At 43.4% G+C, this 23430-nt stretch overlaps 2 protein-coding genes across 4 annotated transcripts in view; both read right to left on the bottom strand.

Moving 5' to 3' along the window:
* Positions 1–19662, bottom strand: part of B3GALNT2 (beta-1,3-N-acetylgalactosaminyltransferase 2) — a 59917-nt gene extending 40255 nt beyond the window's left edge. For all 3 annotated transcript variants that reach the window (XM_052639447.1, XM_052639448.1, XM_052639449.1), the window contains exons 1-3: positions 19387–19662; positions 6761–6908; positions 554–654 (exon numbers count right to left, since the gene is read on the bottom strand). In XM_052639447.1, the coding sequence (XP_052495407.1) occupies positions 554–654; positions 6761–6908; positions 19387–19498 (361 nt within the window). In that variant the 5' untranslated portion in view covers positions 19499–19662. The remainder of the gene's footprint in view (positions 1–553; positions 655–6760; positions 6909–19386) is intronic.
* Positions 19663–22542: 2880 nt separating this feature from the next.
* Positions 22543–23138, bottom strand: LOC128048551 (60S ribosomal protein L29-like). The gene has a single exon (XM_052640961.1). The coding sequence runs from the start codon at positions 23112–23114 to the stop codon at positions 22656–22658; it is 459 nt and encodes a 152-aa protein (XP_052496921.1). The 5' UTR covers positions 23115–23138; the 3' UTR covers positions 22543–22655.
* Between the last annotated feature and the right edge of the window lie 292 nt (positions 23139–23430).

The following is a 23430-nucleotide window of genomic DNA, read 5'->3' as shown; positions in this document are numbered from 1 at the left end:
TGAGCAGTGATGCTGGCAACTCATATGTGCCAAACGGAAGCCAGAAAGTGCTTCCTTTAGGTGAAAAAGTGAAAGCTCTCCACTGAATAAGGGAAGAAAAAAAATCACAGTTGAAGTTGCTAAGATCTACCATAAGAACAATAGTGTATCTGTGAAACTGTGCAGGAGGAAAAAGAAATTTGTGTTAATTTTGCTGGCACAATTCAAACTGCCGAAATTATGGCCATGTGTGATAAGTGCTTAGTTTTATGGAAAAAGCATTAAATTTGTACAGTAAGATACTCTGAGAGATCATACTCACATAACTTTTATTATAGTATGCTGTTATAACTGTTCTGTTACTACTTACTGTTGTTAATCTCTTTCTGTGCCTAATTTATAAATTAAACTGTATCACAGCTATGGATGAACAGGGAAAAACAGTATACATAGGATTCGGTTCTATGCAAGATTTCAGGCATCCATGGGCCGGGCGGAGGTCTTGGAATGTATCTCCCGTGGGTAAGGGAGGACCATTGTACACGGCAGTGGTCGGGCTGAGGAAAAGACTTACCTGGATTCGTGATGTTGAGTAGTTTGCAGGAATAAGGATCTTCCCTGTCCTCCACGGGCACATTGCAGCCATGAGCACCTATTATGAACTTCACAAGGACACTGAGAGATGGGTTGGCATTAACATGAGTTACTGATCTTCACCTCGCACACGCATGTTTCTTCATGCCCAATTCAGAGCTTTTACTTTGAGACAACAAGTATTTATTAGGATTAATTCTAACTTTATTCTTTTGGTTTAGCAAAAAGGGGCAACAGGCAAATCAGAAGTTGCTAACTGCCAAGTGACTGACGTGGAAGCCGTCTACCACAGGACTACATTGGAGCAAGCCTGGCCAGCAGCAGATGCTCAGGCCGTTTAACTGCAAACTATGGTAAAGCCAGCTTCTCATGCCCACACCTAAAAACTTGTCTCTATCGGTAAACTTCTTCACTCACTTCCTTCTCTTTTAGAAAGTGTTCCTTTTACTCAAGAGTAGCCTTTCTCAGCCAGGGCAGGGAACATGGGTTCGATCCCTGGTCCAGGAAGATCCCACATGAGTTGCAACAAGAGAAGCCAACGCAAGGAGACGCCTGTGCACCAGAACTAGAAATTAGCTCCTGCTCACAACTAGAGAAAGCCCACGTGCAGCAACAAAGACCCAGCACAGCCAATAAATAAGTAAAAAAATAATAATAATAAAAAGTAGTCTTTCTATCCCAGGGGAGGACTTCTGCTCTTCGAGATTTTGCTTCACTAGCCACCTGTAACCCACGGTTCCTTCCCAACACATAATAAATATAATGAAGTCCTGACATTAATTTTTATCCACTGTCCTTCCCTCCTTGTCCCCATCCTTTCTTTCCTTTACAGTGAAGTTCTATAAGGGAACAACTAAAATTGCAGTCTCTGGTTTTCCCTTCTCATTTTATACCACAAAAGTTTTCGTTTCAGTACCCACCACGCCCACAGAGATGTCTACTACAAACATAACTAGCGATCCGCTGCTTGATGGACACTCCTTAGCCTTCCCTACGTGGCTTTTCTGGGCCTGGACAGTGCAGGTCTCCTTAGAAAGCTCTCTTCCTTTTTCACGTGGCCCTGCTCGGTGGCGCCCAGCTCTTCCAGCCCAGCCTGTCCCTGAGTGGACATCACCCCTGGACTTTGCCCTTGGATCATTTCTCACTCAACTCACTCTTTTCCCTTGCTCTCTTTGGACATTTTTTTCTGGCCTCATCACACAGCATTTGGGATCTTAATTCCCTGACCAGGGATCAAACCCAAGCCCTCTGCAGTGGAAGCGTAAAGTCTTAACCATTGGACCACCAGGGAAGTCCCTCCCTGGACAATAGTTATTCTTAAGGCTTTAACCAGCCTGGGAGTGATTCCTGAATTAGCATCTCTAGCTTGGACCAATCTTCTAAGGAAGCCTGGGAGTGATTCCTGAATTAGCATCTCTAGCTTGGACCAATCTTCTAAGGAAAAGATTCACAAATTCATCCTACGTTTTCAGCTAGACGGCCCACAAACAGCTGTGTGCTATAGCCTGCTCCCGTTGTGCCACGAGGGCCGACTATAACATTTTCAAGAATTTTGTGAGATGGTTATTAAGCACAGATTTTATTAAAAATTAAATTATGTAAACTTACAATTAAATGCATTATATTAAGAACAAATGAAACCAATGCTCAGATTCATCACGTCTTAATTGTTTCACTATCATCTCTGCTCCTGAGGTTATATGTATCTGCTGTCTCTGTGTGGTGGCGATTTTATGATGCTGTGCCACTGCTGATCTTCCCCAAGTCTGTGTCTAGAGACATATATAGCTTGAAATTGGCCACAGTGGTAATACTTACACCATGGAAACTAGCAAGCACTACAAATAAAGGTTGGATTTATTGTTCCAGACGTAAAGTGATGGAGAAAATGTTAGTAATTCAGATTAAACTTAAAACTTGTGGATACACATATAACTGATTCACTTTGCTGTACAGCAGAAAGTAATACTACATTGTAAATCAACTAGTCTCCCAATAAAGATTCAGTTCAGTTCAGTTGCTCAGTCATGTCCAGCTCTTTGCAACCCCATGGACTAAAGCACGCCAGGCTTCCCTGTCCATCACCAACTCCTGGAGCTTGCTCAAACTCATGTCCATCGAGTTGGTGTCATCCAACCATCTTATCCTCCAAAATAAAATAAAAACCCTTAAAAGCAAAAAAAAAAAAAAAAAAAAAACCCCCCACACAAAAAACTTGTGGCCATTCCACAGTGAATAGTATAAAAAATTGAGGAAATATTCTTCCATTGTTCAAAACCTATGATCTGATTCAGCAAAGAGATCACTCACTTCACTGACTCAGAGTTCTGGCACATAGCATAGCTGTCGTTTTAGTTTTACACTTTAAATATTCATGTCAGAATTATACTCTTGTCAACTGCAGCCACAAGCTGGTTATAGATACAAAAGTCTGGCAAATGATGAAAACACACAGAATCAACTGGCTATATGAAGTCAGAGACTTTTATAAGCATTAATTTCTGTCAATTATATGCTATACAGCCTTTGTATCAATAAAGTTTATAACAAACATATACATACAAATAAGCATGCTTTTCTTCAGATAGCCAGTAGATAAACATTTAACATCACACCGCAGACTGCAGGTACTTCAAACTCAACAGATCTACAACTGAGCACCTTTCTCATGAAACCTGCTCTTCTCATCTAGTACTTTTTGTCTCGATGGATGATTTCATTATTCTCCAAGTTAGAAAGCTCGCAATTATCCTAGCATTTTCTTTCTCTTTCTCCATTCAATAGCCTTATTTTCTTAAAAAGTCACCACTTTAGCTCAGCCCTTAAGCAGTCCTTGTCTAAATGGGTCTCACCCACCCCCCTGAACTCTCAACACACTGTCTGGTTCCTGCCTACCTCTCACAGTTATAAGCCCTCCCTCCTTTCCTTTTTACATGATTTTCACTCTCTTTGCCTCTCTTTCCCTCCCTAGTGCTCTCTCTCACACTCATTCACAAACACATACACCCCCTCCTCCATAATCTCTGCACATCAGCCTTACAGAACTACACAGAAATGTATGGAGTCTCCCAAACACTCCAAGCTATTCTACATTTACTTATATCACAGCACACATAACATTTTCTTACACTACTACATCTATCTCCTTCTACTAAACTCCAAGTCCCCATAAAGACTCAGGCTGTACTGGATTTATCTATACATAGCATACCGCCTGCACACAGGATAATAAACTCTCGAGAAATTGACAACTTACAGCTTCACTACAAAGGTTTTTAATTAAATAGGGTCCTTGAAATGTATGTGGAGTCTGGCTCCTTCAGTGAAATACAAGACTTGAAAGTAAGCCATAACCGCAGAAATGCAGAGGCTTTCTTTTACTAACAGCCAATTATGCCAGAATACTTTTTTACAAACTAGAATATAGCTGTTTAGAATAAAAGTATAAACAGAAATGAACAAATGTGTTAAATTATTGCAGATATTTACTGAATTTAAGCTACCTTAGTCTTACTAGGTCCACAAAATTACTCTGCCCCAGGAAAAAGTATTTAGCTAATATCTATTTTTATATAGATATCCCATCATTTTAATAAAACAAATCATCAAGCTTACTTAATTTAAAGCCCTAATGCTATGATAGCAAATAAACTATTGATGAGAGCCTGAATGTTAATTCTATTCATTATATGCAGCTCTCAATCATCCCCTCAATAGTTGTTGAGTGTCTTACTCTGCCAAGTTAGGTTCCAGGTGCTGGAAATACACCAGTGAAAAAGGCTGAAGCCCCTATGCTCATAAAACATAGTCTAGTGGGGAAAAACAAAATTTGTAAATATTCAACTAAGTATAATAAACGTGCTAGCTTGTGATACGTATCATAAAAAACAATAAGTGCAGTAAGTGAAGACAGAGCTGAAACGGTACTATTTAACATGGCACTGCCTGCTAAGGTGGTCTCTAGGCAGAGGCCTGAAGACAGTGAGGAAGTGAGCCATGAGGACATGCAGCGGAAGAGCGGCACAGGCAGGGAATGGCAAGCGCAAAGGCCCTGAGGCAGGAGCACATTTAAGGTGTTCCAGATAATACGGTGGCCAGCGCAGGGGGAGCAGATGCAGGTAAGGCCACAATAAAGACCCGGGACTTCACTCTGAGCAAGCAGAGAAGTTAGTGGAGGTGTATGAGCAGAAAACTGGCACAATTTGACTGTTTTTAGAAGGGTCACTCTAGCAACAGTATGGAAAATAAAACATAAGGGATCAAAGGTGGAAGCAGATACAGAGGCTCCTGCAATAATCTAGGTGAGGGGTGATGGTGGCCTGAACCAGCGTGGAGCTCTGATGGTAGCGGTGCAGGTGGGGAGAGGCTGGATTCCAGATCTGACGGAAAGGAAGCACTGAGAAGACACGCTAGCAGACTGGATGTGGATAAAGAGAACACTGTACTATGAACTGCAAAAACCCATTTTTCTGATGCTTTGACATTCCCCCCAACAGGCTGTGAGCATCCAGTATCCTACCCAGATGACCAGGTACACTTGGGTGACGAGGCTGGTCCTGCCACAAGTTTGCCCTCTTGCCACCCCCTACCCTGAGAGTGACCTAGCGACATTCAAACACAGCAATGAAATGCCCTCACACCTTTCACTTGTACTTTCCACCCTGACCCCAAATAAAGGCACCTGCTGTTGGGTCTTCCCTCTCTTGGCTCCCCACCTGCTTGGGTGAGTCCGTCCCCTGGATGCTCCTCCTACTTGGTCCCCTACACTAGGGTGTGGACCTCTCTCTCTTAGACCTGTGAGCATAATAAATCCTTTAATTTTCTATGCCTCTGGAAAATTCCCAGTGTAATTTCCACTGCTGTGTTGCAATGATCCTTCAAGGCCCCACAAGGGCGACTTACTCCTCCATTCACAAGACAAACACCAAAGTTTTTGGTCTGAGCAACTGGGAGAGAGGGGTCATTATTTTCTGAGCTGGGAAAGGCAATCAGGTTTTCAAGGTGGTTCTATAGCAGTGATGATTCCGAGGCCCTTCTATCATCATTTCGATCATGAACTAGAGAAACCTGTCTTGAAAAGGAATGGAAGCTGCTATGAGTAAGATAGGAAATTTATACATTTCACTACTGGTGATGAGAAAATTCACAACCACAGTTCCCTTGTATAGCTACTCAGTCACAAGCATGCCAGCTGTACACGATCCTGAGGGCCTTTTCTGCTTCTCAGTGACTTCACACAAGCACAGAAGAATCTTCACCCAACTATAAGTCCACACTTCTCTGCCTCTCTGTCACTAGCCCCTCACTGCATAATCTTCAGAGGCTGCTTTTCCTGAGAAGACTAAGACCCTGGGCTCCTAACCAAGAACTGAGCCATCTAATGCCAACACATGACATGCTGGTCTTCCCTGGCGGTCCAGTGGTCCAAGAATCTGCCTTGCATTGGAAGACACTCAGGTTCGATGCCTGGTTGGGGAACTAAGATCCCACACGCCATAGGGCAACTAAACTAAGCCTGTGCGCCACAACGCAAGAACCTGCACACTGCAACAAAAGATCCCGCGCAATGCAACTAAGACCCAACAGCCAAATAAGTATTTAAGAAAACAGATAAAGCAACTGTACTCCACTATAAAGTGAAATTTAAAAAACACCACAACATGTGACGTGCTATCAAAGCTCAAGTCTGGAAGGGTGGCTGAGAAAAAAAGAGGACGGCAAGCTATACAAATCGTAGACCACACACAACTAAAACCCACCGCGGAACAGAAATAAACTCAGTGTAGCTCTGTGAAGTCAGTCAAAAGCATATTTAGACACAAACTCATCTAGTAGAAAACTACTCTGGAACAGAACCTTTTAAGGACTATTCTTCTAAATAAAAGCAAAAAAACCTGAAAGCCAACAAACAAAAAGCAAACAAACCAACCAAACTGGGTATCTATAAAAACTAGGTCTGTGAACACTGAATATGGAATATACGCCTCTCCAACTATCTTTTGGCTTTAAGTCTTGGTTAAGTTTACTTTTGGGGCTCAACTATGTGGGAAAAAAGCAAAATGAGACAGTCCTCTCTCCTGGGAAAAAAAGGCCACATATCTGAATTAATAGCTCTGACTATCCAAGAAGAGGTTTTTCAGAACACTTACTCAATACGGCAGGCAAGGTGTGAACTCAAGGAACCTACCGTTGACTTAATGCTGGATGTTGTATCAAATGCTTCAGCCAGGTGCTTCTTATCACATTGCGAAGTTGATGGTTATTGCGAGCTGACAGCACACCAACCACCACATCATAGTGATTAGATTTCCACTGAGGAAATAAGGCCAGCTGATCTGGAAATAAGCAACAATAAGCTGAAATGTCATGTCTCAATTACTGTTAAGTCCATTTTGTAGCATACAAATGTTTATTATAAAATAATATAAATATATGTTGATGCTTGTAAAAAAAAAAGATAAATACAAAGAAAGAAATTTTTAAAGCACTTGTAAACTCACCATCCAGAGATATCCACTAACATTTTGGTGTAGCCTTTTTGTTTCCATACCTATATATGTATTTGTGCTCACACAGTATGTATGTGGGGCTTCCCTGGTAGCTCAGCTGGTAAAGCATCTGCCTGCAATGCCGGAGACCCAAGTTCAACCCCTGGGTCAGGAAGATCCCCTGGAGAAGGGATAGGCTACCCACTCCAGTATTCATGCACTTCCCTGGTGGCTCAGATGGTAAAGAATCTGCCTGCAATGCAGGAGACCCGGGTTCCATCCATGGGTTCAGAAGATCCCCAGGAGAAGGGCATAACAACCTACTCCAGTATTCTTGCCTGGAGAATTCCCATGGACAGAGGAGCTGGTGGGCTACAGTCTATGGGATCACAGAAGAGTCAGACACGACTGAGCAACTAAGCACAGCACAGCTGCTGCTGCTAAGTCGCTTCAGTCGTGTCGGATTCTGTGTGACCCCATAGACGGCAGCCCACCAGGCCCCTCCATCCCTGGGATTCTCCAGGCAAGAACACTGGAGTGGGTTGCCATGTCCTTCTCCAATGCATGAAAGTGAAGAGTGAAAGTGAAGTCTCTCAGTCGTGTCCAGCCCTCAGCGACCCCATGGACTGCAGCCTTCCAGGCTCCTCCGTCCATGGGCTTTTCCAGGCAAGAGTACTGGAGCGGGAAGCACAGCACAGCATGTATGTAAACTCTTAAAAAACAAGTGAGATGTTTCTCATGAGAATCAGTTCAGAACGTCAATGTGGCATAAGCCACCCAGCAGTAAGCAGCAAGAGCCAATTAAGCTGTAGTCAGAATCCTGGCTCCTCAGCTATAAAAGTTATTTAACTTCTTAAGCTTTAGTTTCCTTAAGTAGAAATGGGTATAGTAATACTTCTCACAGAGTTGTTGTAAAAAATTAAACAAGATAATGTGTATAAAGGTCCTGGTTTGGAACCAGGCAAACAGTAGGCAATCAAGCAGCTAACAATAACAAATGTGGTTTCAAAGGTGAAGCCACACATTAATATTGGTTACTAAGTCTGGGAGACAAAGCAGAAGGACTACCCTGCTGGAAAGAATCAGAACCCTCATTTATGCCAATAAATTCTACAAGCAGCAAACATTTATCCCTTAGTCTAAAGAGGGGAAATGACATTTCCTTTTTTCTTTTACTTTTTGGCTGCACCACACAGCAAATGGGATCTTCCTCGACCAAGGACTGAACCCACACGGCTGCAGTGGAAGTCTGGAGTCCTGACCACTGGACTACCAGCAAGTCCCTGAAACACTTCTAGTTTGAAAAAAAAAAATCAAGTGACAGGTCATTATTTTTACTGTCATATTTATGACTCATTTTCTATCATCATTTAATAGACAAGATTACATTTTAAAAATCTGTCCTCAGAAAAAGATAGAAAGATATTTTGTCCCTATTTATCATCAGCAGTCTCAAAGCTTGTAAGCTACAAGCCTATACATAGCTCTGATTAGGGATCCCATTTCATCTTTCTCCAGTGGTGAAAACTGATCCAAAATGCTTCCAAAAATAAATCACTGAAGGCTGGAGAGTGTTACTACATTAAACACAATGTTTTTATATCCCATAGGATCTAGTTATTCAAAAGACAACAAAACTATGTTATTTCTTCAAGGGAGAATGATTTAAATGCTTATGTAAAATTAGCGATGACAACCCATTCTCTCCTCCTCCTTTATCAGAGAAATACTGGTAAGAAGTACATTTTATCGACAGCAGTGAGGCAAATGCAGTCATCCACACATAACTGACTGATTCTATAGCTGACATTCTGCCACAGTATCAGTAAGAAGCTATTCAAATCCTTGTGCCTCAGTTTCCTAATCAGAGAAAACTGACACCAAAAAGTCTTTAGATGCTCTATTTCATCTGTTTCAAAATGTCTTCTCAAAAGATTAAAAAGCTATAAAAGATTAGAGGAAAAATTCAATGTATCCCAAATGCCTCAGTTATTGACATCATGAGAAAACAAAGCTGCTGCACAAAAGTTTCAACATGACTGAAACATCTCTTTAAATACCAAACACCACTACCTTATTTTGGATCAGTAATCAAAATAGATCTTTTATTGATGCATTACATGAGACCTTTTCTTGATAACAAAATCTCCTTAAAATTGTTCTCAAATCTTTCTTTCTCAACATTAATTCTAGCATCAACTCAGTTTCTTATCTTTCACTTGGACCTACAAGGGTATCCTAATGGTTTCACCCAGACCTCTTGAGATTTTTCTAAAAATAAACAGACGCAAAGATAACCATGCGGTATGTGAAAATCTCATGGATTATCACTGTAAAGTACTTTTTGATCTTATTTCACCTCTCTCTGCCACTGCCAATCCTCTCTGCTTCTAATCCATGTCTAAGCTGCTTCTATTGAACTGTGTAACTTCACATACATTTCTCTTTTTCTTGCAGAAGAGAAGTACATGGCAGATTTTGGCCTTCAGAGAACTCCTACTTACAGGAAAATAGTTTCCTAAAGACTCAACTGAAAAACTGTTAGAACTAATAAATTCAGTAAGATTACAGGATATATAGTATATGAAAGTCAACTGTATTTCTATACAATATCAAACTATCAGAAAGAGAAATTAAGAAAACAATCCCAATTTTAATTGCATCAAAAACAATAAAATACCTAGGAATAAATTTAAGGTGGCAAAAGATCTGTACACTGAAAAGTATAAGATATTGATGAAATAAATTTAAAAACATAAAAACAAAAGATATCCCATGCTAATGGATCAGAAGCATTAATATTGTTAAGATGTCCATACTAGCTAAAGCAATCAACAGATTCAGTGCAATCTCTTAAAATTTCAAGGACATTTTTCACAGAAACAAACAAACAAAAATCCTAAAATTTGTATGGAACCACAAAGACCTTGAATAGCTAATGCAATCTAGAGAAAAAAGAACAAAGCTGGAAACACCACACTGCCTGGTTTCAAACCATGTTATAAAGCTACGGTAATTAACACAGTACATACTGGCATTACAACAGACACACAGATCAATGGAACATAACAGAGAGCCCAGAAATCAGCCCACACATATATGGCCCATTCAGTTACAACAAAGGAGCCAAGAAAAAACCACAAGGAAAGGACAGCTTCTTAAATAAATGATATGGGAAAACTGGACAACCACATGCAAAGGAATGAAACGGAACCACTAACTTACCACTATACACAAAAGTCAACTCAAAATGGATTAAGAACCTGAATGTAGGACCATAAAAGTCCTATAAGAAAACACAGGCAAGTAAGCTCCTTGATGGTGGTCTTTGCAATAATTTTAGATGTGGCACTGAAAGCAAACGCAACAAAAACAAAAATGAATGAGACCACATCCTGCTCAAAAGCTTCTGCACAGCAAAGGAGACCATCAGCAGAATGAGCAGGCAGCCAACTGAGCAGAGGACATGTACAAATCACATCTGACTCATATCCAAAACACATGGAGAACTCGTACAACTCAACAGCAAAAAACCAAAGAACCCTAGTTAAAACTGGGCAGAGGATCTGAATAGACATTTTTCCAAAGAAGACATACAGCCTGCCGTCAGCTATGTGAAACGGTGCTCAAAATCACTAATCATCAGAGAAATGCAAATCAAAACCCCAATGAAATATCATCACACCTCCTGGTATGGCTATTATCAAAAAGGTAAGAAATAATACATGTTGGAGAGGATGTAGGGAAGAGGGAACTCATGCACTGTTGGTGGGAATGGAAACTGATGCAGCCACTATGAAAACAGTATGGTGGCTCCTCAAAAAATTAAAGACAGAACTCACATTCGATCCAGCAAAACCACTTCTGGATATTTATCCGGAGGAAATGAAAACTTCCACTAGCAAAGACATGAATGGAGATGAGCACGGGGATGCTCACTGCAGCATTATTTTCCACAGTCAAGATATGGAAGCAGCCTAAGTGTCCACTGACAGATGAACGGATGAAGAAAATGTATTCTTTATACACAGTGGAACGTTACTCAGCCACAAGAAAGAAGGAAATCTCACAAATCTGCACCAACACTCAAGACCCTGCGGGCATTATGCTAAGTGAAGTAAGTCAGACACAGACAGACTAATAAAACAAAACACCAAATTCACAGAGAACAGATTGGTGTTCACCAGAGGATGGGGGTAGGCATAACGGTAAAAGGTACAAACTTCCAGTTATAAAATAAGTAAGTTCCGGGGTTGTAAAGTACAGCATGATGACAACGGTTAATAATACTGTATTGTAGAGAGTTGCCTGGTGGCCTAGTGGTTAGGAGTCCAGGCTTTCACTGCTGGGGCCTGGGTCAAAAAAAAGCAAAACAAAACTGTATTGTATTTAAATGTTGCTAAACAGAGTAGGTCTTTAAAGTTCTCATCACAGGAAAAAGAAAACTGACTATGCGTGGTGACAGATGTTAACTAAATATATCATGGTTAGCTGTATATATTTCAGGATATATACATGTATCAAATCATTCAGCTGCACAACTGAACTGAGGCTTGTTAGTCAATTATAACCCAATTTAAAAAAAAGCCTGTGGTTTCTTCTACCACATACCACCAATGTATATCAGTGCAACAGATCTGTGAATACTGTGTTACACAGTACAAAACTCAAAGCAGACAGCTCCCTGGTGGCCTAGGGGTCAGGGTTCAGTGCTTTCACTGCTGTGGCCCAGGTCCGACATCTAGTCAGGAAACCAATATCCTGCAGGCTGCATGGCGCAACCAAGATTAAACACACACACAAACCCCTCCAAGTGGATGCTGTGTAAGAACCCAGCCCAACTTTTCAGTCCCCTTCTGCATTTTTTATCACCCCCTGCTCAGTGTTCCAAGCATAGGGTAGCTTGTTCAATTCCCATGTCTGAAAATTGGAAAAAAAAAAAAAGGCCAACCCAACTAAAATGTAAACATGGGCAAAAAAAGATAATTCACAGGAAAAGAAATGTAAAGAGCCAACAAATCTATGAAAAACAGTTCAACGTCACTGGAAGTCAAGTCTGAATGATAGCAATAAGACACTAGTTTTTTCTTACGTTCAAACTGACAAATATCTTCTTAAATGACAATGCCCTAATGATGGATATTTTGATACAGGCAGTTGTTACCAGGAAAAGGCTACTCTCCTATCCTGCTGGCAGGAATGTACTCCGGTATAGTATTCTGCAGGAAATTTCCCCATGATACATCAAATACCTCAGAATTCTGTAACTTCTGTCCTTAGCTAAAAATACAATTTAAAGAAATAACCGGTGATGCATTAAAAGATCTCTGTTCATCACAGAGTCATTTCTTAACAATGAAAAACTGCAAACTGCATGAATACAACAAGCAAGGCACTAGTTAAATAAATTATGGTGTATCCAGATGCCAGAACACTACACAGCCACTGACATCATGCTTTAAACATAACATTAAATACTGTTCTACGTCTTATGAAAAGAAGCAGGTTATGAGATCTATGTACATAGAGTGTGTTAGTCGCAGCTGTGTCCCACTCTTTGTGACTCCCCGACTGTAGCCCGCCAGGCTCCTCTGTCCATGGAATGCTCCAGGCAAGAACACTGGAGTGGGAATTTCCTTCCTACTTGAGCCTCTTGCTTCTGCAGGGGGTCTTCCTTACCCAGGAATCAAACCAAAGGCTCCTGCACTGAAGGCAAATTCTTTACCACCTTAGCCACCAGGGAAGCCCTCTGTACTATGATTCCATTTACACGAAGCACATAAAGCCGGCAAATCTCTGCATTAAAGATTAGGATCCTGTTACCACTCCTGGCCATGGGAGCACAAAGGAAGCTTCTAAGGTGTTGGCAGTTTTCCTGTCTTTAATCTGGGTGCTGATTAGCTGGGTGTATTCAGTTTGTATTAGAAATGGACACAGAACAACAAACTGGTTACAGACTGGGAAAGGAGTACATCAAGGCTGTATACTGTCACCCTGTTTACTTAACTTCTCTACGCAGAGTACATCACGCGAAATGCTGGGCTGGAGGAAGCACAAGCTGGAATCAAGACTGCCAGGAGAAATATCAATAACCTCACATATGCAGATGACACCACCCTTATGGCAGAAAGTGAAGAGGAACTAAAGAGCCTCTTGATGAAAGTGAAAGAGGAGAGTGAAAAAAGTTGGCTTAAAGCTCAACATTCAGAAAAACTTAGATCACGGCATCTGGTCCCATCACTTCACGGCAAATAGTTGGGGAAACAGTGGAAACAGTGGCTGACTTTATTTTCCTGGGCTCCAAAATCACTGCAGATGGTGAATGCAGTCATGAAATAAAAAAGACACTTGCTCCTTGGAAGAAAAGCTATGACAAACCTAGAAAGCATAATAAAAAGCAGAGACATTACTTTGCCGACAAAGGCTCATCTAGTAAAGTTATGGTTTTTCCAGTAGTCATGTATGGATGTCATGTATGAAAGCTGGACCATAAAGAAGGCTGAGCACCAAAGAACTGATGCTTTTGAACTGTGTTGTTGGAGAAGACTCTTGAGGCTCTCATGGACTGCAAGGAGATCAAACCAGTCCATCCTAAAGGAAATCACTCCTGAATATTCATTGGAAGGACTGATGCTGAAGCTGAAGCTCCAACACTTCGGCCACCTGATGCAAAAAGCTGACTCACTGGAAAAGACCCTGATGCTGGCAAAGACTGAAGGCAGGAGGAGAAGGGACAACAGAGGACGAGATGGCTGGATGGTATCACCAACTCGAAGGACCTGAGTTTGAGCAAGCTCCGGGAGATGGTGAAGAACAGGGAAGCCTGACATGCTGCATTCCATGAGGTTGCAAAAGTTGGACACAACTGAGTAACTGAAGAACAAATTCAGTTTGTGAAATTACATCAAGTGTACATTTGTGTGCACTTTTCTGAATGTACATGACACATCAAAAAAATTTTAATACTAAATAATTCCCCAAACATGTTTTATGTACGTACATTCAAAAACTGCCCAGTATAGCTCATTTTTCTTTCATTTTTTAAAACTAATTTCAAAATTTTCTATAAGTAGCTTGTTTTACAAGTAAAAAATTAAAATCATGGAATGTGAATGGATGGTCTATGAATGACAAATGCATTCATACTTTGCCACTTTTATCCTCTTGATCCATTCCTTTAAATTACTGAGCACTTCCTACATTCACTGCTTTAGATGGCAAACAGATAGCCATAAACAAATCTTCATAATGTCAAGATTCATTAAAACTCCACACAAGCTCCCCAAAGGCACTGACCATCTCTCTTCCTCAGTATGTAGTACACCCTGAGAGTCTGGCAATCTGCTAGCCTCTGCACTGAAAGTGGACATTGGAAATTTTATTAAAGACCAGTGGAGGTAGAATTCAGAACTGAGTGTTCAAAACAAGCTCACAGATCCTTAAAACGGAGACTGAAATGTCCCCTCTTATGTGCACGCTCTCAGATGACATCAACCACAGACAGACGGAAACCCAGAAAATAAAGAAAACATGCACGCTCCCCACAGATCTGCTGATTAGGACGATCATTACACACACCACCAGCACGCTCCCACCAACTTCAGATGCCAAAGAAAACACCTCACTAGCACGGGCATTAGCCTCCATCAAACCACCACTTCTCTCTAACATTCACCAAGTGTTCACCATGAATCAGGCACTGTTCTGGGTGTTTTACTAACAGAATCTTCACAGTAACCCTATGAGGTCATCATCTTATAAATAAGGAAACAACAAAAGCGCTGAGACAAGATTAGCATTTAGGGATCATTTCAGACGAACCAGCCCTCGGCGAATCTGCTAAGCAAGCTCAATTTGTCTTTGACCTTCTACTTGCCCCGTGTCAGTTTCCATTTAGCAAACTATGAATACCTTGAGAGCTGAGACTAAAAACCCAGCACTCTAAGGATTTGTTGAATGGCTATGGTTCTTTCCTTTCTTGGTTTCCTTCTTCCCAAATATCCTAGAGAGAGAAGACTTCTTTTGTCACACCATTTTTCTAAGTTAACTGCTCAATTAATTCCTGCTAAGGCACAACCCAAAAGCAGTGCGTTACAACCGAGATACCCTGCATCGTTCCTCTCCAGCTCAGATGGCTGTCTACGCCTCCACGGTCCTCTCCTCGCCCCAGGTGTGTGGGATTGCACAACAGAAGAGCCGCTTGCTCTTCATCAGCTCTTCTCTCTGACCAGGTTTCACTTGCTCAAGGTCATTAGGACAGCGTGCATGTATGCTAAGTCACTTCAGTCATGTCTGACTCTTTGCAACCCTATGGACTGCAGCCCGCCAGGCTCCACAGATTGCCCAGGCAAGAACACTGGAGAGGGTTGTCGTTCCCTCCTTCAGGGAACCTTTCCGACCCAGAGATCAAACCTGCGCCGCTTAAGTCTCCTGCCTCGGCAGGCGGGCTCTTTACCACTAGCACCACCTAGAAAGCCCCACATTATAACAGCACCATGCACTAACCCACCTGACTCAGTGCATTCAGGTTCCCGCCCAACTGCGACCTCAAACGCCCTCTCCTGATCGCTCTACGTAACACAGCAGCACATCATTCTCTGTCCTCTTACACTGCTTTATTTTTGCCACCACACTCATCACTCTCCCCTATGACATTTAATAATTACTTTCTTATGTTCTGTCTTCCCTTCAAAATTGTAAACTGCATGAGGGCAGGGACATTATCTTGATTACTGCTTAAATTCCACACCTACAACAGGAATTGGCAGTGAGGCAGCTCTCAAACATTTGCAGAGTCAGCTGCAAGTTAGAGAGCCTTTTTTACTATTCAGGGGAGATAAACCTCCCTTTTGAAAAGTACTGCCATGACTCAATGAAACTGAAGACAGACAAAGAGGCAGAAAAGAGAACAAAAACGAAACTTAAAATGTAAATACGAGGGATGAATACTAACAAACTTTTGGGTTTTCTCTCTCACTTTAGGCTTAAGGGATAAGGGCTGAAATGTAAAAATGCTCAAATGTTTTAATTTGAACTGGTGAAAACACAATGAGAAAAGGATTTGTGGGAAATTTTAGCAACTGAGATGCTTCTACTGTTTTTAGTTTCAAAAGTACCAGAAGTGCAAAAGGAAAAGTTAGGACTCTCCAAGGTTTCACTTAGATTAAAATACTCTATTTACTATTTGACTGGATGTACAATATCCGTTTAAAGTCAAAGTTAACTTACACAACTAGTACTCAACTCCTCACTGAGAGCTGTGTCCCTTTCCAAGGTCTCCTTCCTAGCTTCCTTAATCTAGCCTGGTCTCACAAGATGGCAGATAAGGCATCATCAAAACCAATGGAGGTAGAAAACTTAACTCTTAAAAAGAAAAAAGTTGTTTACAAAGTTACTTTTATTACTTTGAGGTGAGCCTGCAGGAATTTAAAAAAAAAAAAAAAAAAACTAGGAAGGGATAACCTCCTTACCCCCAAGAGTGGTCCAGGGAAGACTGACTACTTGAGTGGAAGCTACCACAAGAGAGACGAGAGAGACCCAATGCAGACTCAGGGCAAAGGGCATGCCACTAGGCCTGGGAGCACTATGAGAAAATGCGAGCATGGCGGGACTAGCTCCAGGAACAAAGACAAGCATCAAGAGGGCTAGACACGAGGCCGTGAAACTTACAGAACTGGAGGAAATAATTTCTAATACAAAAGACCCCAAATAGCCAAAACAATCTTAAGAAAGAAGAACAGAGCTGGAGGAATTAGGCTCCCTGACTTCCGACTACACTACAAAGCTACAGTCATCAAAATAGCATGGTGGTGGGAGAAAAACAGACACATACATCAGTGGGAACAGAGAGCCCAGAAATAAACACACACACTTATGGTCTATTAATCTATGACAAAGGAGGCAAGATGAGACAATGGGAAAAAAATCTCTTCAGTAAGTGGTGCTGGGAAAATCACACAGCTACATGTAAAAGAACAAAATTAGGACATTCTCTAACACCATAAACAAAAATAAACTCAGAATGGATTAAAGACCTAATGTAAGATTCAGTTCAGTTCAGTCGCTCAGTCGTGTGTGACTCTTTGCCACCCCATGGACTGCAGCACGCCAGACTTCCCTGTCCATCATCAACTCCCGGAGCTTACTCAAACTCATGTCCATCGAGTTGGAGTTGCCATCCAACCATCTCATTCTCTGTCATCCCCTTTTCCTCCCGCCCTTAATCTTTCCCAGCATCAGGGTCTTTTCAAAGGAGTCAGTTCTTAGTATCAGGTGGCCAAAGTTTGGAGTTTCAGCTTCAACATCAGTCCTTCCAATGAATATTTAGGATTGATTTCCTTTAGGATTGACTGATTGGATCTCCTTGCAGTCCAAGGGATCTCAAGAGACTTCTCCAACACCACAGTGTAAGATTAGATACTATAAAACTCTTCGAGGAAAAAACAGGAAGAACACTCTTTGCCATAAATCACAGCAATATGTTTTTCGACCCATCTCCTAAAGGAAATAAAAGCAGAAATAAACAAATGGGATCTAATTAAACTTAAAAGCTTTTGCACACCAAAGGAAACCATTGACAGAAACAAAAAGCCAATCTACCGAATAGGAGAAAATATTCACAAATGATATGACCAATGAGTGATTGACATCCAACATATATAAACAGCTCATACAATTCACCATCAAAAAACCACCCAATTAAAAAATGGGCAAAAGAACTGGAGACACTGTTCCAAAGAGGAAATGCAGATGGCCAACAGGCACATGAAAAGATGCTCAACATCCCTAATCACTAGGGAACTGCAAATCAAAATCACCAGATATCACTCCACACTTGTCAGAATGGCTATCATCTAAAAGAATACAGGGTTTTTCCTTGTTTATGGACCCTAAAAGATAAGGTCATAAATATCCCAAGTACACTCTAAATGTAAATTCCAGTAGAGCTCACTCATCAAACCAAAAAAAAAAAAACCTTGTAAAATACAAACACAATGAATCTTATAGAGCATTATATATAATATATACCTATATATATAGCACTCTTTCCTCAGGTCCATTTACAAAAGTCTAAAAAAAGAAGACAAAAATAAAACCCTAAACTGTTAAGTTAAATGTCCTGAAATGCTGCACTTTCATTAAATCATTTAAATAGTATCTTAATTCTATTCAGGTCACACAAATAGTCTTTTCAAAGAGCTTGTAGCTTGTGTAAGAGAAAAGGATTTTAAGAGAGTGTTACCAGAATAAAGAACTCCAATTATAACAATGAGACTGCTTTGAGGATTGCCAAATTAGTTTCTATACTTTCTACTTCTAAGTTAAGGCACAGAGCCATCTCAAGATTGCAAATATTCAATTCTAATCCTTAAAAATACTGCACAAGCAAACAACTGTCTTGGGAAGAAGTGGTAAGAAAAAAATTCCCAATGTAGTTAAAAACCAAAACGACTATTATCTCATCTTTACCACAGCCTTCCAGGCTCCTTTATATATGTCCTAGGGCAAGCCCTTAAAAAAGAAGACAAGGAAAAAAAAAGAAATCTTAAGAAGTCTTAGGAGCTGTGGAATTCATTAACAGCAAATCCACTAGGCTGTGGGCAAAGCATTCTATTTATCAGGCTGTGAAGCGAACATGGACAAAGGTTTTCCCACGAAAGAATAACTTTTAGAGCAACCGGTTAACATAGTTAAAGAACTCGATACTTTCATGTATGTTTCATTAGCAGGCTTGGCAAAGGAAACTCCCAGAACAACTCCACTCGCAGCCATTCCCTACTTCATGCCTAAATTTGTTCAACAGACTTACACAGAGTTTTCAAAAAATACAAAGTACAGTACCTTTTTAAAGCAAACTTATTCCTTAAAAGCAACATCCAGCCACCTTTTAAAACACGCACAAACGCGATCCCTGGCCCGAAGACCTCAAAGTCTTGACCGAATAAGACCAACAACTTGGGCAGGAAAAAAGCAACCTGGAAGCCCTGCGCTGGGCTGAGCAGCTGCCGCTCGGGGCAGAAGGACCCACGGGGCTTTGCTCCCGGGCAGGCGCCGGGCGACCCGGGCCAGGCCTGGGGACGGCCGGAGGACTTGCGGTCGCGTGCACCGGCCTTGCGGCCATTGAGAAACGCGGGGAGGTGGAAAGCGCCCTCAAAGTTTGCCCAGTGTTAACGCCCCGCGGATAAAGAGGGTTATTTGTTTCATCTGCGGAACTTCGCGTCGGGCCGCCCTCCCCTCAAGTCCGGGACCCGCGGAGGAAGCCGCCGGGAGGCTCGGAGTCGGCCTCCCCGCCTCGGGGCCGCCCGGCCCGGCCCCAGGTCCTCACCTGCCGGGCCAGCCCCCGAGGCGCGGGCGGGCGGCGGGGAGCGCAGCCGCAGCCAGAGGTGCAGCGCGGCCCCGAGCACACACGGGCACAGCAGCACCAGCCAGTTTCGCATTGGCCGCCCCCGCCGGCTCCACCTCGCGCCCCCGCCGCGCGCCGGGCTCTCCCGCGTCCCGGTGGAGAGAGAGGAGACCTGCAAGTCGGGAGGCCCAGGGGCAGCGGCCGACTCCCGCACGACCACTCCGGGGACACCCGCCCTCGCGCCCGCCGCCGTCTAGGTTCCTCTCGGCTCCAGGGCCCGCGACTCACGTTCCTCCGACCGCGGGCGGCGGAGGATCCGCCGGCCGGAGCCCCGCCCCCTCCGCTGGGCCTTCCCCCAGCCCCGCCCACCTTTCCTCTCGCTTGCCCCGCCCCCTTCTCTCGCATCCCCTCCCGCTCCCACCAGCTAGCCGGGAGTTGAAGTCCCGCCCTGGGCTCAAGCAAGGAGTGCACCAATCATCCCGTGGCTGGGAAACCATATTTCCCATAATCCCAAGAGCTCGCTTCCGTCACTCGGCGGTCGCGAAGGCGAAGCGCGAGGCCCCACATTGAGCATGCGCAACCTTCCTGGAGGCCTACTGCCCCCTGATGGCCGAGCCGAGGTAGTGCTGGGCCACCCAGGACTCCGGGACCGCCCTTACCCAGAGAGGGAAACACAGCTGAGGTGAAGTGTGCTGACAGCCTAAGGTTCAGAGGCGATGGAAAGGAAGACTCTTCCTTTAAAACACACAGGGCTTCCTTATGCCGAATGCTAGTCTTGTGTGGGCAATGGGATCTTGCTGACGTCTCCTTGGCGCGGAGATCGGGGCGAGGCAGCCCAGTTGCCTTCAGCTGAGAATCATCTCGTATTAGTCCTGGTGCAACGTGTACCCGGCTCTTTGCCCTGTCCTGTCCTCTAGGAACTCCGATGACTAAGATCGAGCGTAGGAGTTCAATTGTGGAGTACGACAGTGACGGTCCAGTCGAGGGTAAAATTCCACGTGCCCCCGTTTCCAACTGGCGCTGGGAAGTTGCAAGTAGAACGAGATGCAAACACACCTGCTGCAGTACGTGAGCCGGGAGAACACGGGCTCCAAGACCCCTGTGCGCAGGACCCCTGCCGCGCTCCTTAGGGATGAAGGGCTGCCCATCGGCCTGAGGACTTGGCCCCTCCGGCTCGCCTCTGGTCAAACGCACGAATGCCGTGGTTGAGTGCCAGGGAGTGAAGGGGCGAGATGGTCAAGGTACCGATGTTAAGACGGAGACAGAGAGGGTGAAAACGAGCGCCTGGCTTATGGTGTTCCGATTATTTGTTTTTAAGGTTTCCCAAATTGTGGAAACAGAAGATAACTACGGGGTTGACCAAAAATTTCGGTTTAAGTAAAAATAAAAGACGCGATTTCATTTCTACCAAGGACTCTATTAAATATTCTCACTCACCAAAGGAACATTTTGGCCAACCCAATATATTGTTCGAAAAAGCCTTGGTTGAAAGCCACAGAAAATCCACTCCAACATGCTTAAGGGATAAAGGGTAATTTATTCAAGTCACTGAACAGGCCAGGAGGAGAGGTCTTAGGCACCGTCAGTACCGTAGTCTCACTGAGAGGCAATTTAACTTCAGCAATTAAAATTACTTTCTATTTGATTGTTTTGTAATATGGTCTGTATTACGTTTAAAATTTAATTGTTGTATAAAAGCTATAAGCCTAAGGAGTTTATACTGTATGTTTGTACTATTTAAGTAAAATAAAAATAATTTAATTAATTAGGGTCAGAAGTAATTTTTTCATCTTAAAGGAATTTGTATATTTGTTAGTTGTCTCTTTTTTATTATATTTCTATTTGTTAAGGGCTTCCCTGATAGCTCAGTTGGTAAAGAATCTGTCTGCAATTCAGGAGACCCAGTTCAATTCCTGGGTCAGGAAGATCCACTGGAGAAGGGATAGGCTACCCATTCCAGTATTCTTGGGCTTTCCTTGTGACTCAGCTGGTAAAGAATCAGCCTGCAGTGAGGGAGACCTGGGTTCGATCCCTGGGTTGGAAGATCCCCTGGAGAAGGTGACAGCTACCCACTCCAGTATTCTGGCCTGCAGAATTCCACGGAGTGTATAGTCCATGGGGTCGCAAAGAGTCGGACACAACTGAGCGACTTTCACTTCACTAGTCGTCTCTTGCTACCTAACAAATTACTCCAAAACTCTGAAAATGACAACAGTCATTTATTATGCCTCACAGTTTCTGTGGGTCAGGAATTGAGGAAGTAAATTTGGCTTCAGGATTTCCCATAAAGCTGCAGGCAGAGGTCAGCGGGAGCTGTGGTCATCTTAAGGTTTGACTGGTGCTGGAGAACCCACTTCCTGGGTGGCTCACTTCCATGCCTGGCAAGTTGGTGCTCTCTTTTGACCTTTCTAAGTGGGTCTTTCCAACGAGCTGCCTCAGAGTCTCCACACCATGGCAGCTTGCTTCCTAAGAGCTGGAGACCCGAGAGACCAGTGTAGATGGCATAGTGCCTTTTATGATAAGTGCTGGAAGACACACATGGTCACTTCTGCAAGATTCTATTGGCCACACAGACCAGCCCTGATTCACTGTGGGAGGGGCCACAGAAGAGCGTGGAGACCAGGAGGCAGGGATGATTGGCGGTCATGTGACCTTTGTTGTTTGGTCACTAAGTTGTCTCTGACTCTTTGCGACCCCATGAACTGTTGCACGCCAGGCTTCCCTGTCCTTCACTATCTCCCAGAGTTTGCTCTAATTCATGTCCATGAAGTCAATGATGCCATCCAATCATCTCATCCTCTGTCACCCTCTTCTCCTCCTGCCCTCAGTCTTTCCCAGCATCAGGGTCTTTTCCAGTGAGTCAGTTCTTCACATCAGGTAGTCAAAGTATTGGAGCTTCAGCTTAAGCATCAGTCCTTCCAGTGAATATTCAGGGTTGATTGCCTTTAGGATTGACCGATTTGATGCTTTTGCTGTCCAAGGGACGCTCAAGAGTCTTCCCCAGCACCGTTAGTTTGAAAGCATCAATTCTTCAGCACTCAGCCTTCTTTATGGTCCAACTCTCACATTCTGTACATAACTACCGGAAAAACCAAGTGGGCATATATGTGCTAGGTTTTTTTTTTTTTGACCGACAGATCCTGTCTCAGATCTATTCGTACAAATAGCACAGGAGGACACCAGCCCCACGCAGACAGCAGCCCAGGGGGTCACACCAGTCCTTCTGTCCTCACACTGGCAGATGAAAGTCCCTACTCCGGAGCTTTGGTGGGGGCCTGGGCACCCTTGGCAGCTGGAGCCTCAGCCGCAGGTGGCTTGGCCTTGGTTGGAGCCTTGGCCTGGGACTTTGGCCGGCAGAGCCTGAGGCCCTTGGCGATGCGAGCACGGGCGCGCTTCCCGAGCTTGGGGTGGGCGATGTAGGCAAGTCGGCTGAGCTTGCGGCTGCTGCCTGTTGGCATCTTGGGCTTGACCTCCTTGGGCTTCACGAGGGCCTTGACAGCCTCAGCATGTGCACTCATGGCCTTGGCATTGTTGGCCTGCATCTTCTTCAGGCCCTTCTTGCTGTGCTTCTTGGCAAAGCGCATGTTCCTCAGGAACTTGGGGTCTACCCCCTTAAGAGATTTGTATCGTTGTGATCGGTGTTTCTTGATGCCGTTTCTATGCCATTTTCGGGACTGGTTGTGCGTGGTGTGGTTCTTGGACTTGGCCATGTCTGCACCTGGGCCCTAAGATGCCGAAGCCAACTAGGTTTTGACTATATGGATCTTTGTTGGCAAAGTGATATCTCTGCTTCTTAGCTTCTTAATATGCTGTCTAGTTTTGTCATAGCTTTTTTCCAAGGAGCAAGTGACTTTTAATTTCATGGCTATGTTCACCGTCTGCAGTGATTTCGGAGCCCAAGAAAATAAAATCTATCACTGTTTCCACTTTTTCTCCATCTATTTGCCGTGAAGTGGTGGGATGGGAATGCCATGATCTTCATTTTCTGAATGTTGAGTTTTAAGTCAGCTTTTTCACTCTCCTTTA

This window comes from Budorcas taxicolor, chromosome 5 (genome assembly GCF_023091745.1).
Source record: "Budorcas taxicolor isolate Tak-1 chromosome 5, Takin1.1, whole genome shotgun sequence".
NCBI lineage: Eukaryota > Metazoa > Chordata > Mammalia > Artiodactyla > Bovidae > Budorcas > Budorcas taxicolor.
Note: the sequence above shows the minus strand (reverse complement) of the source record. Positions and strands in the feature narration are given on the sequence as shown.

Excerpts from the sequence above, each read along its gene's own strand:
- LOC128048551 (XM_052640961.1), bottom strand. The coding sequence starts at position 23,114 with ATGGCCAAGTCCAAGAACCACACCACGCACAACCAGTCCCGAAAATGG.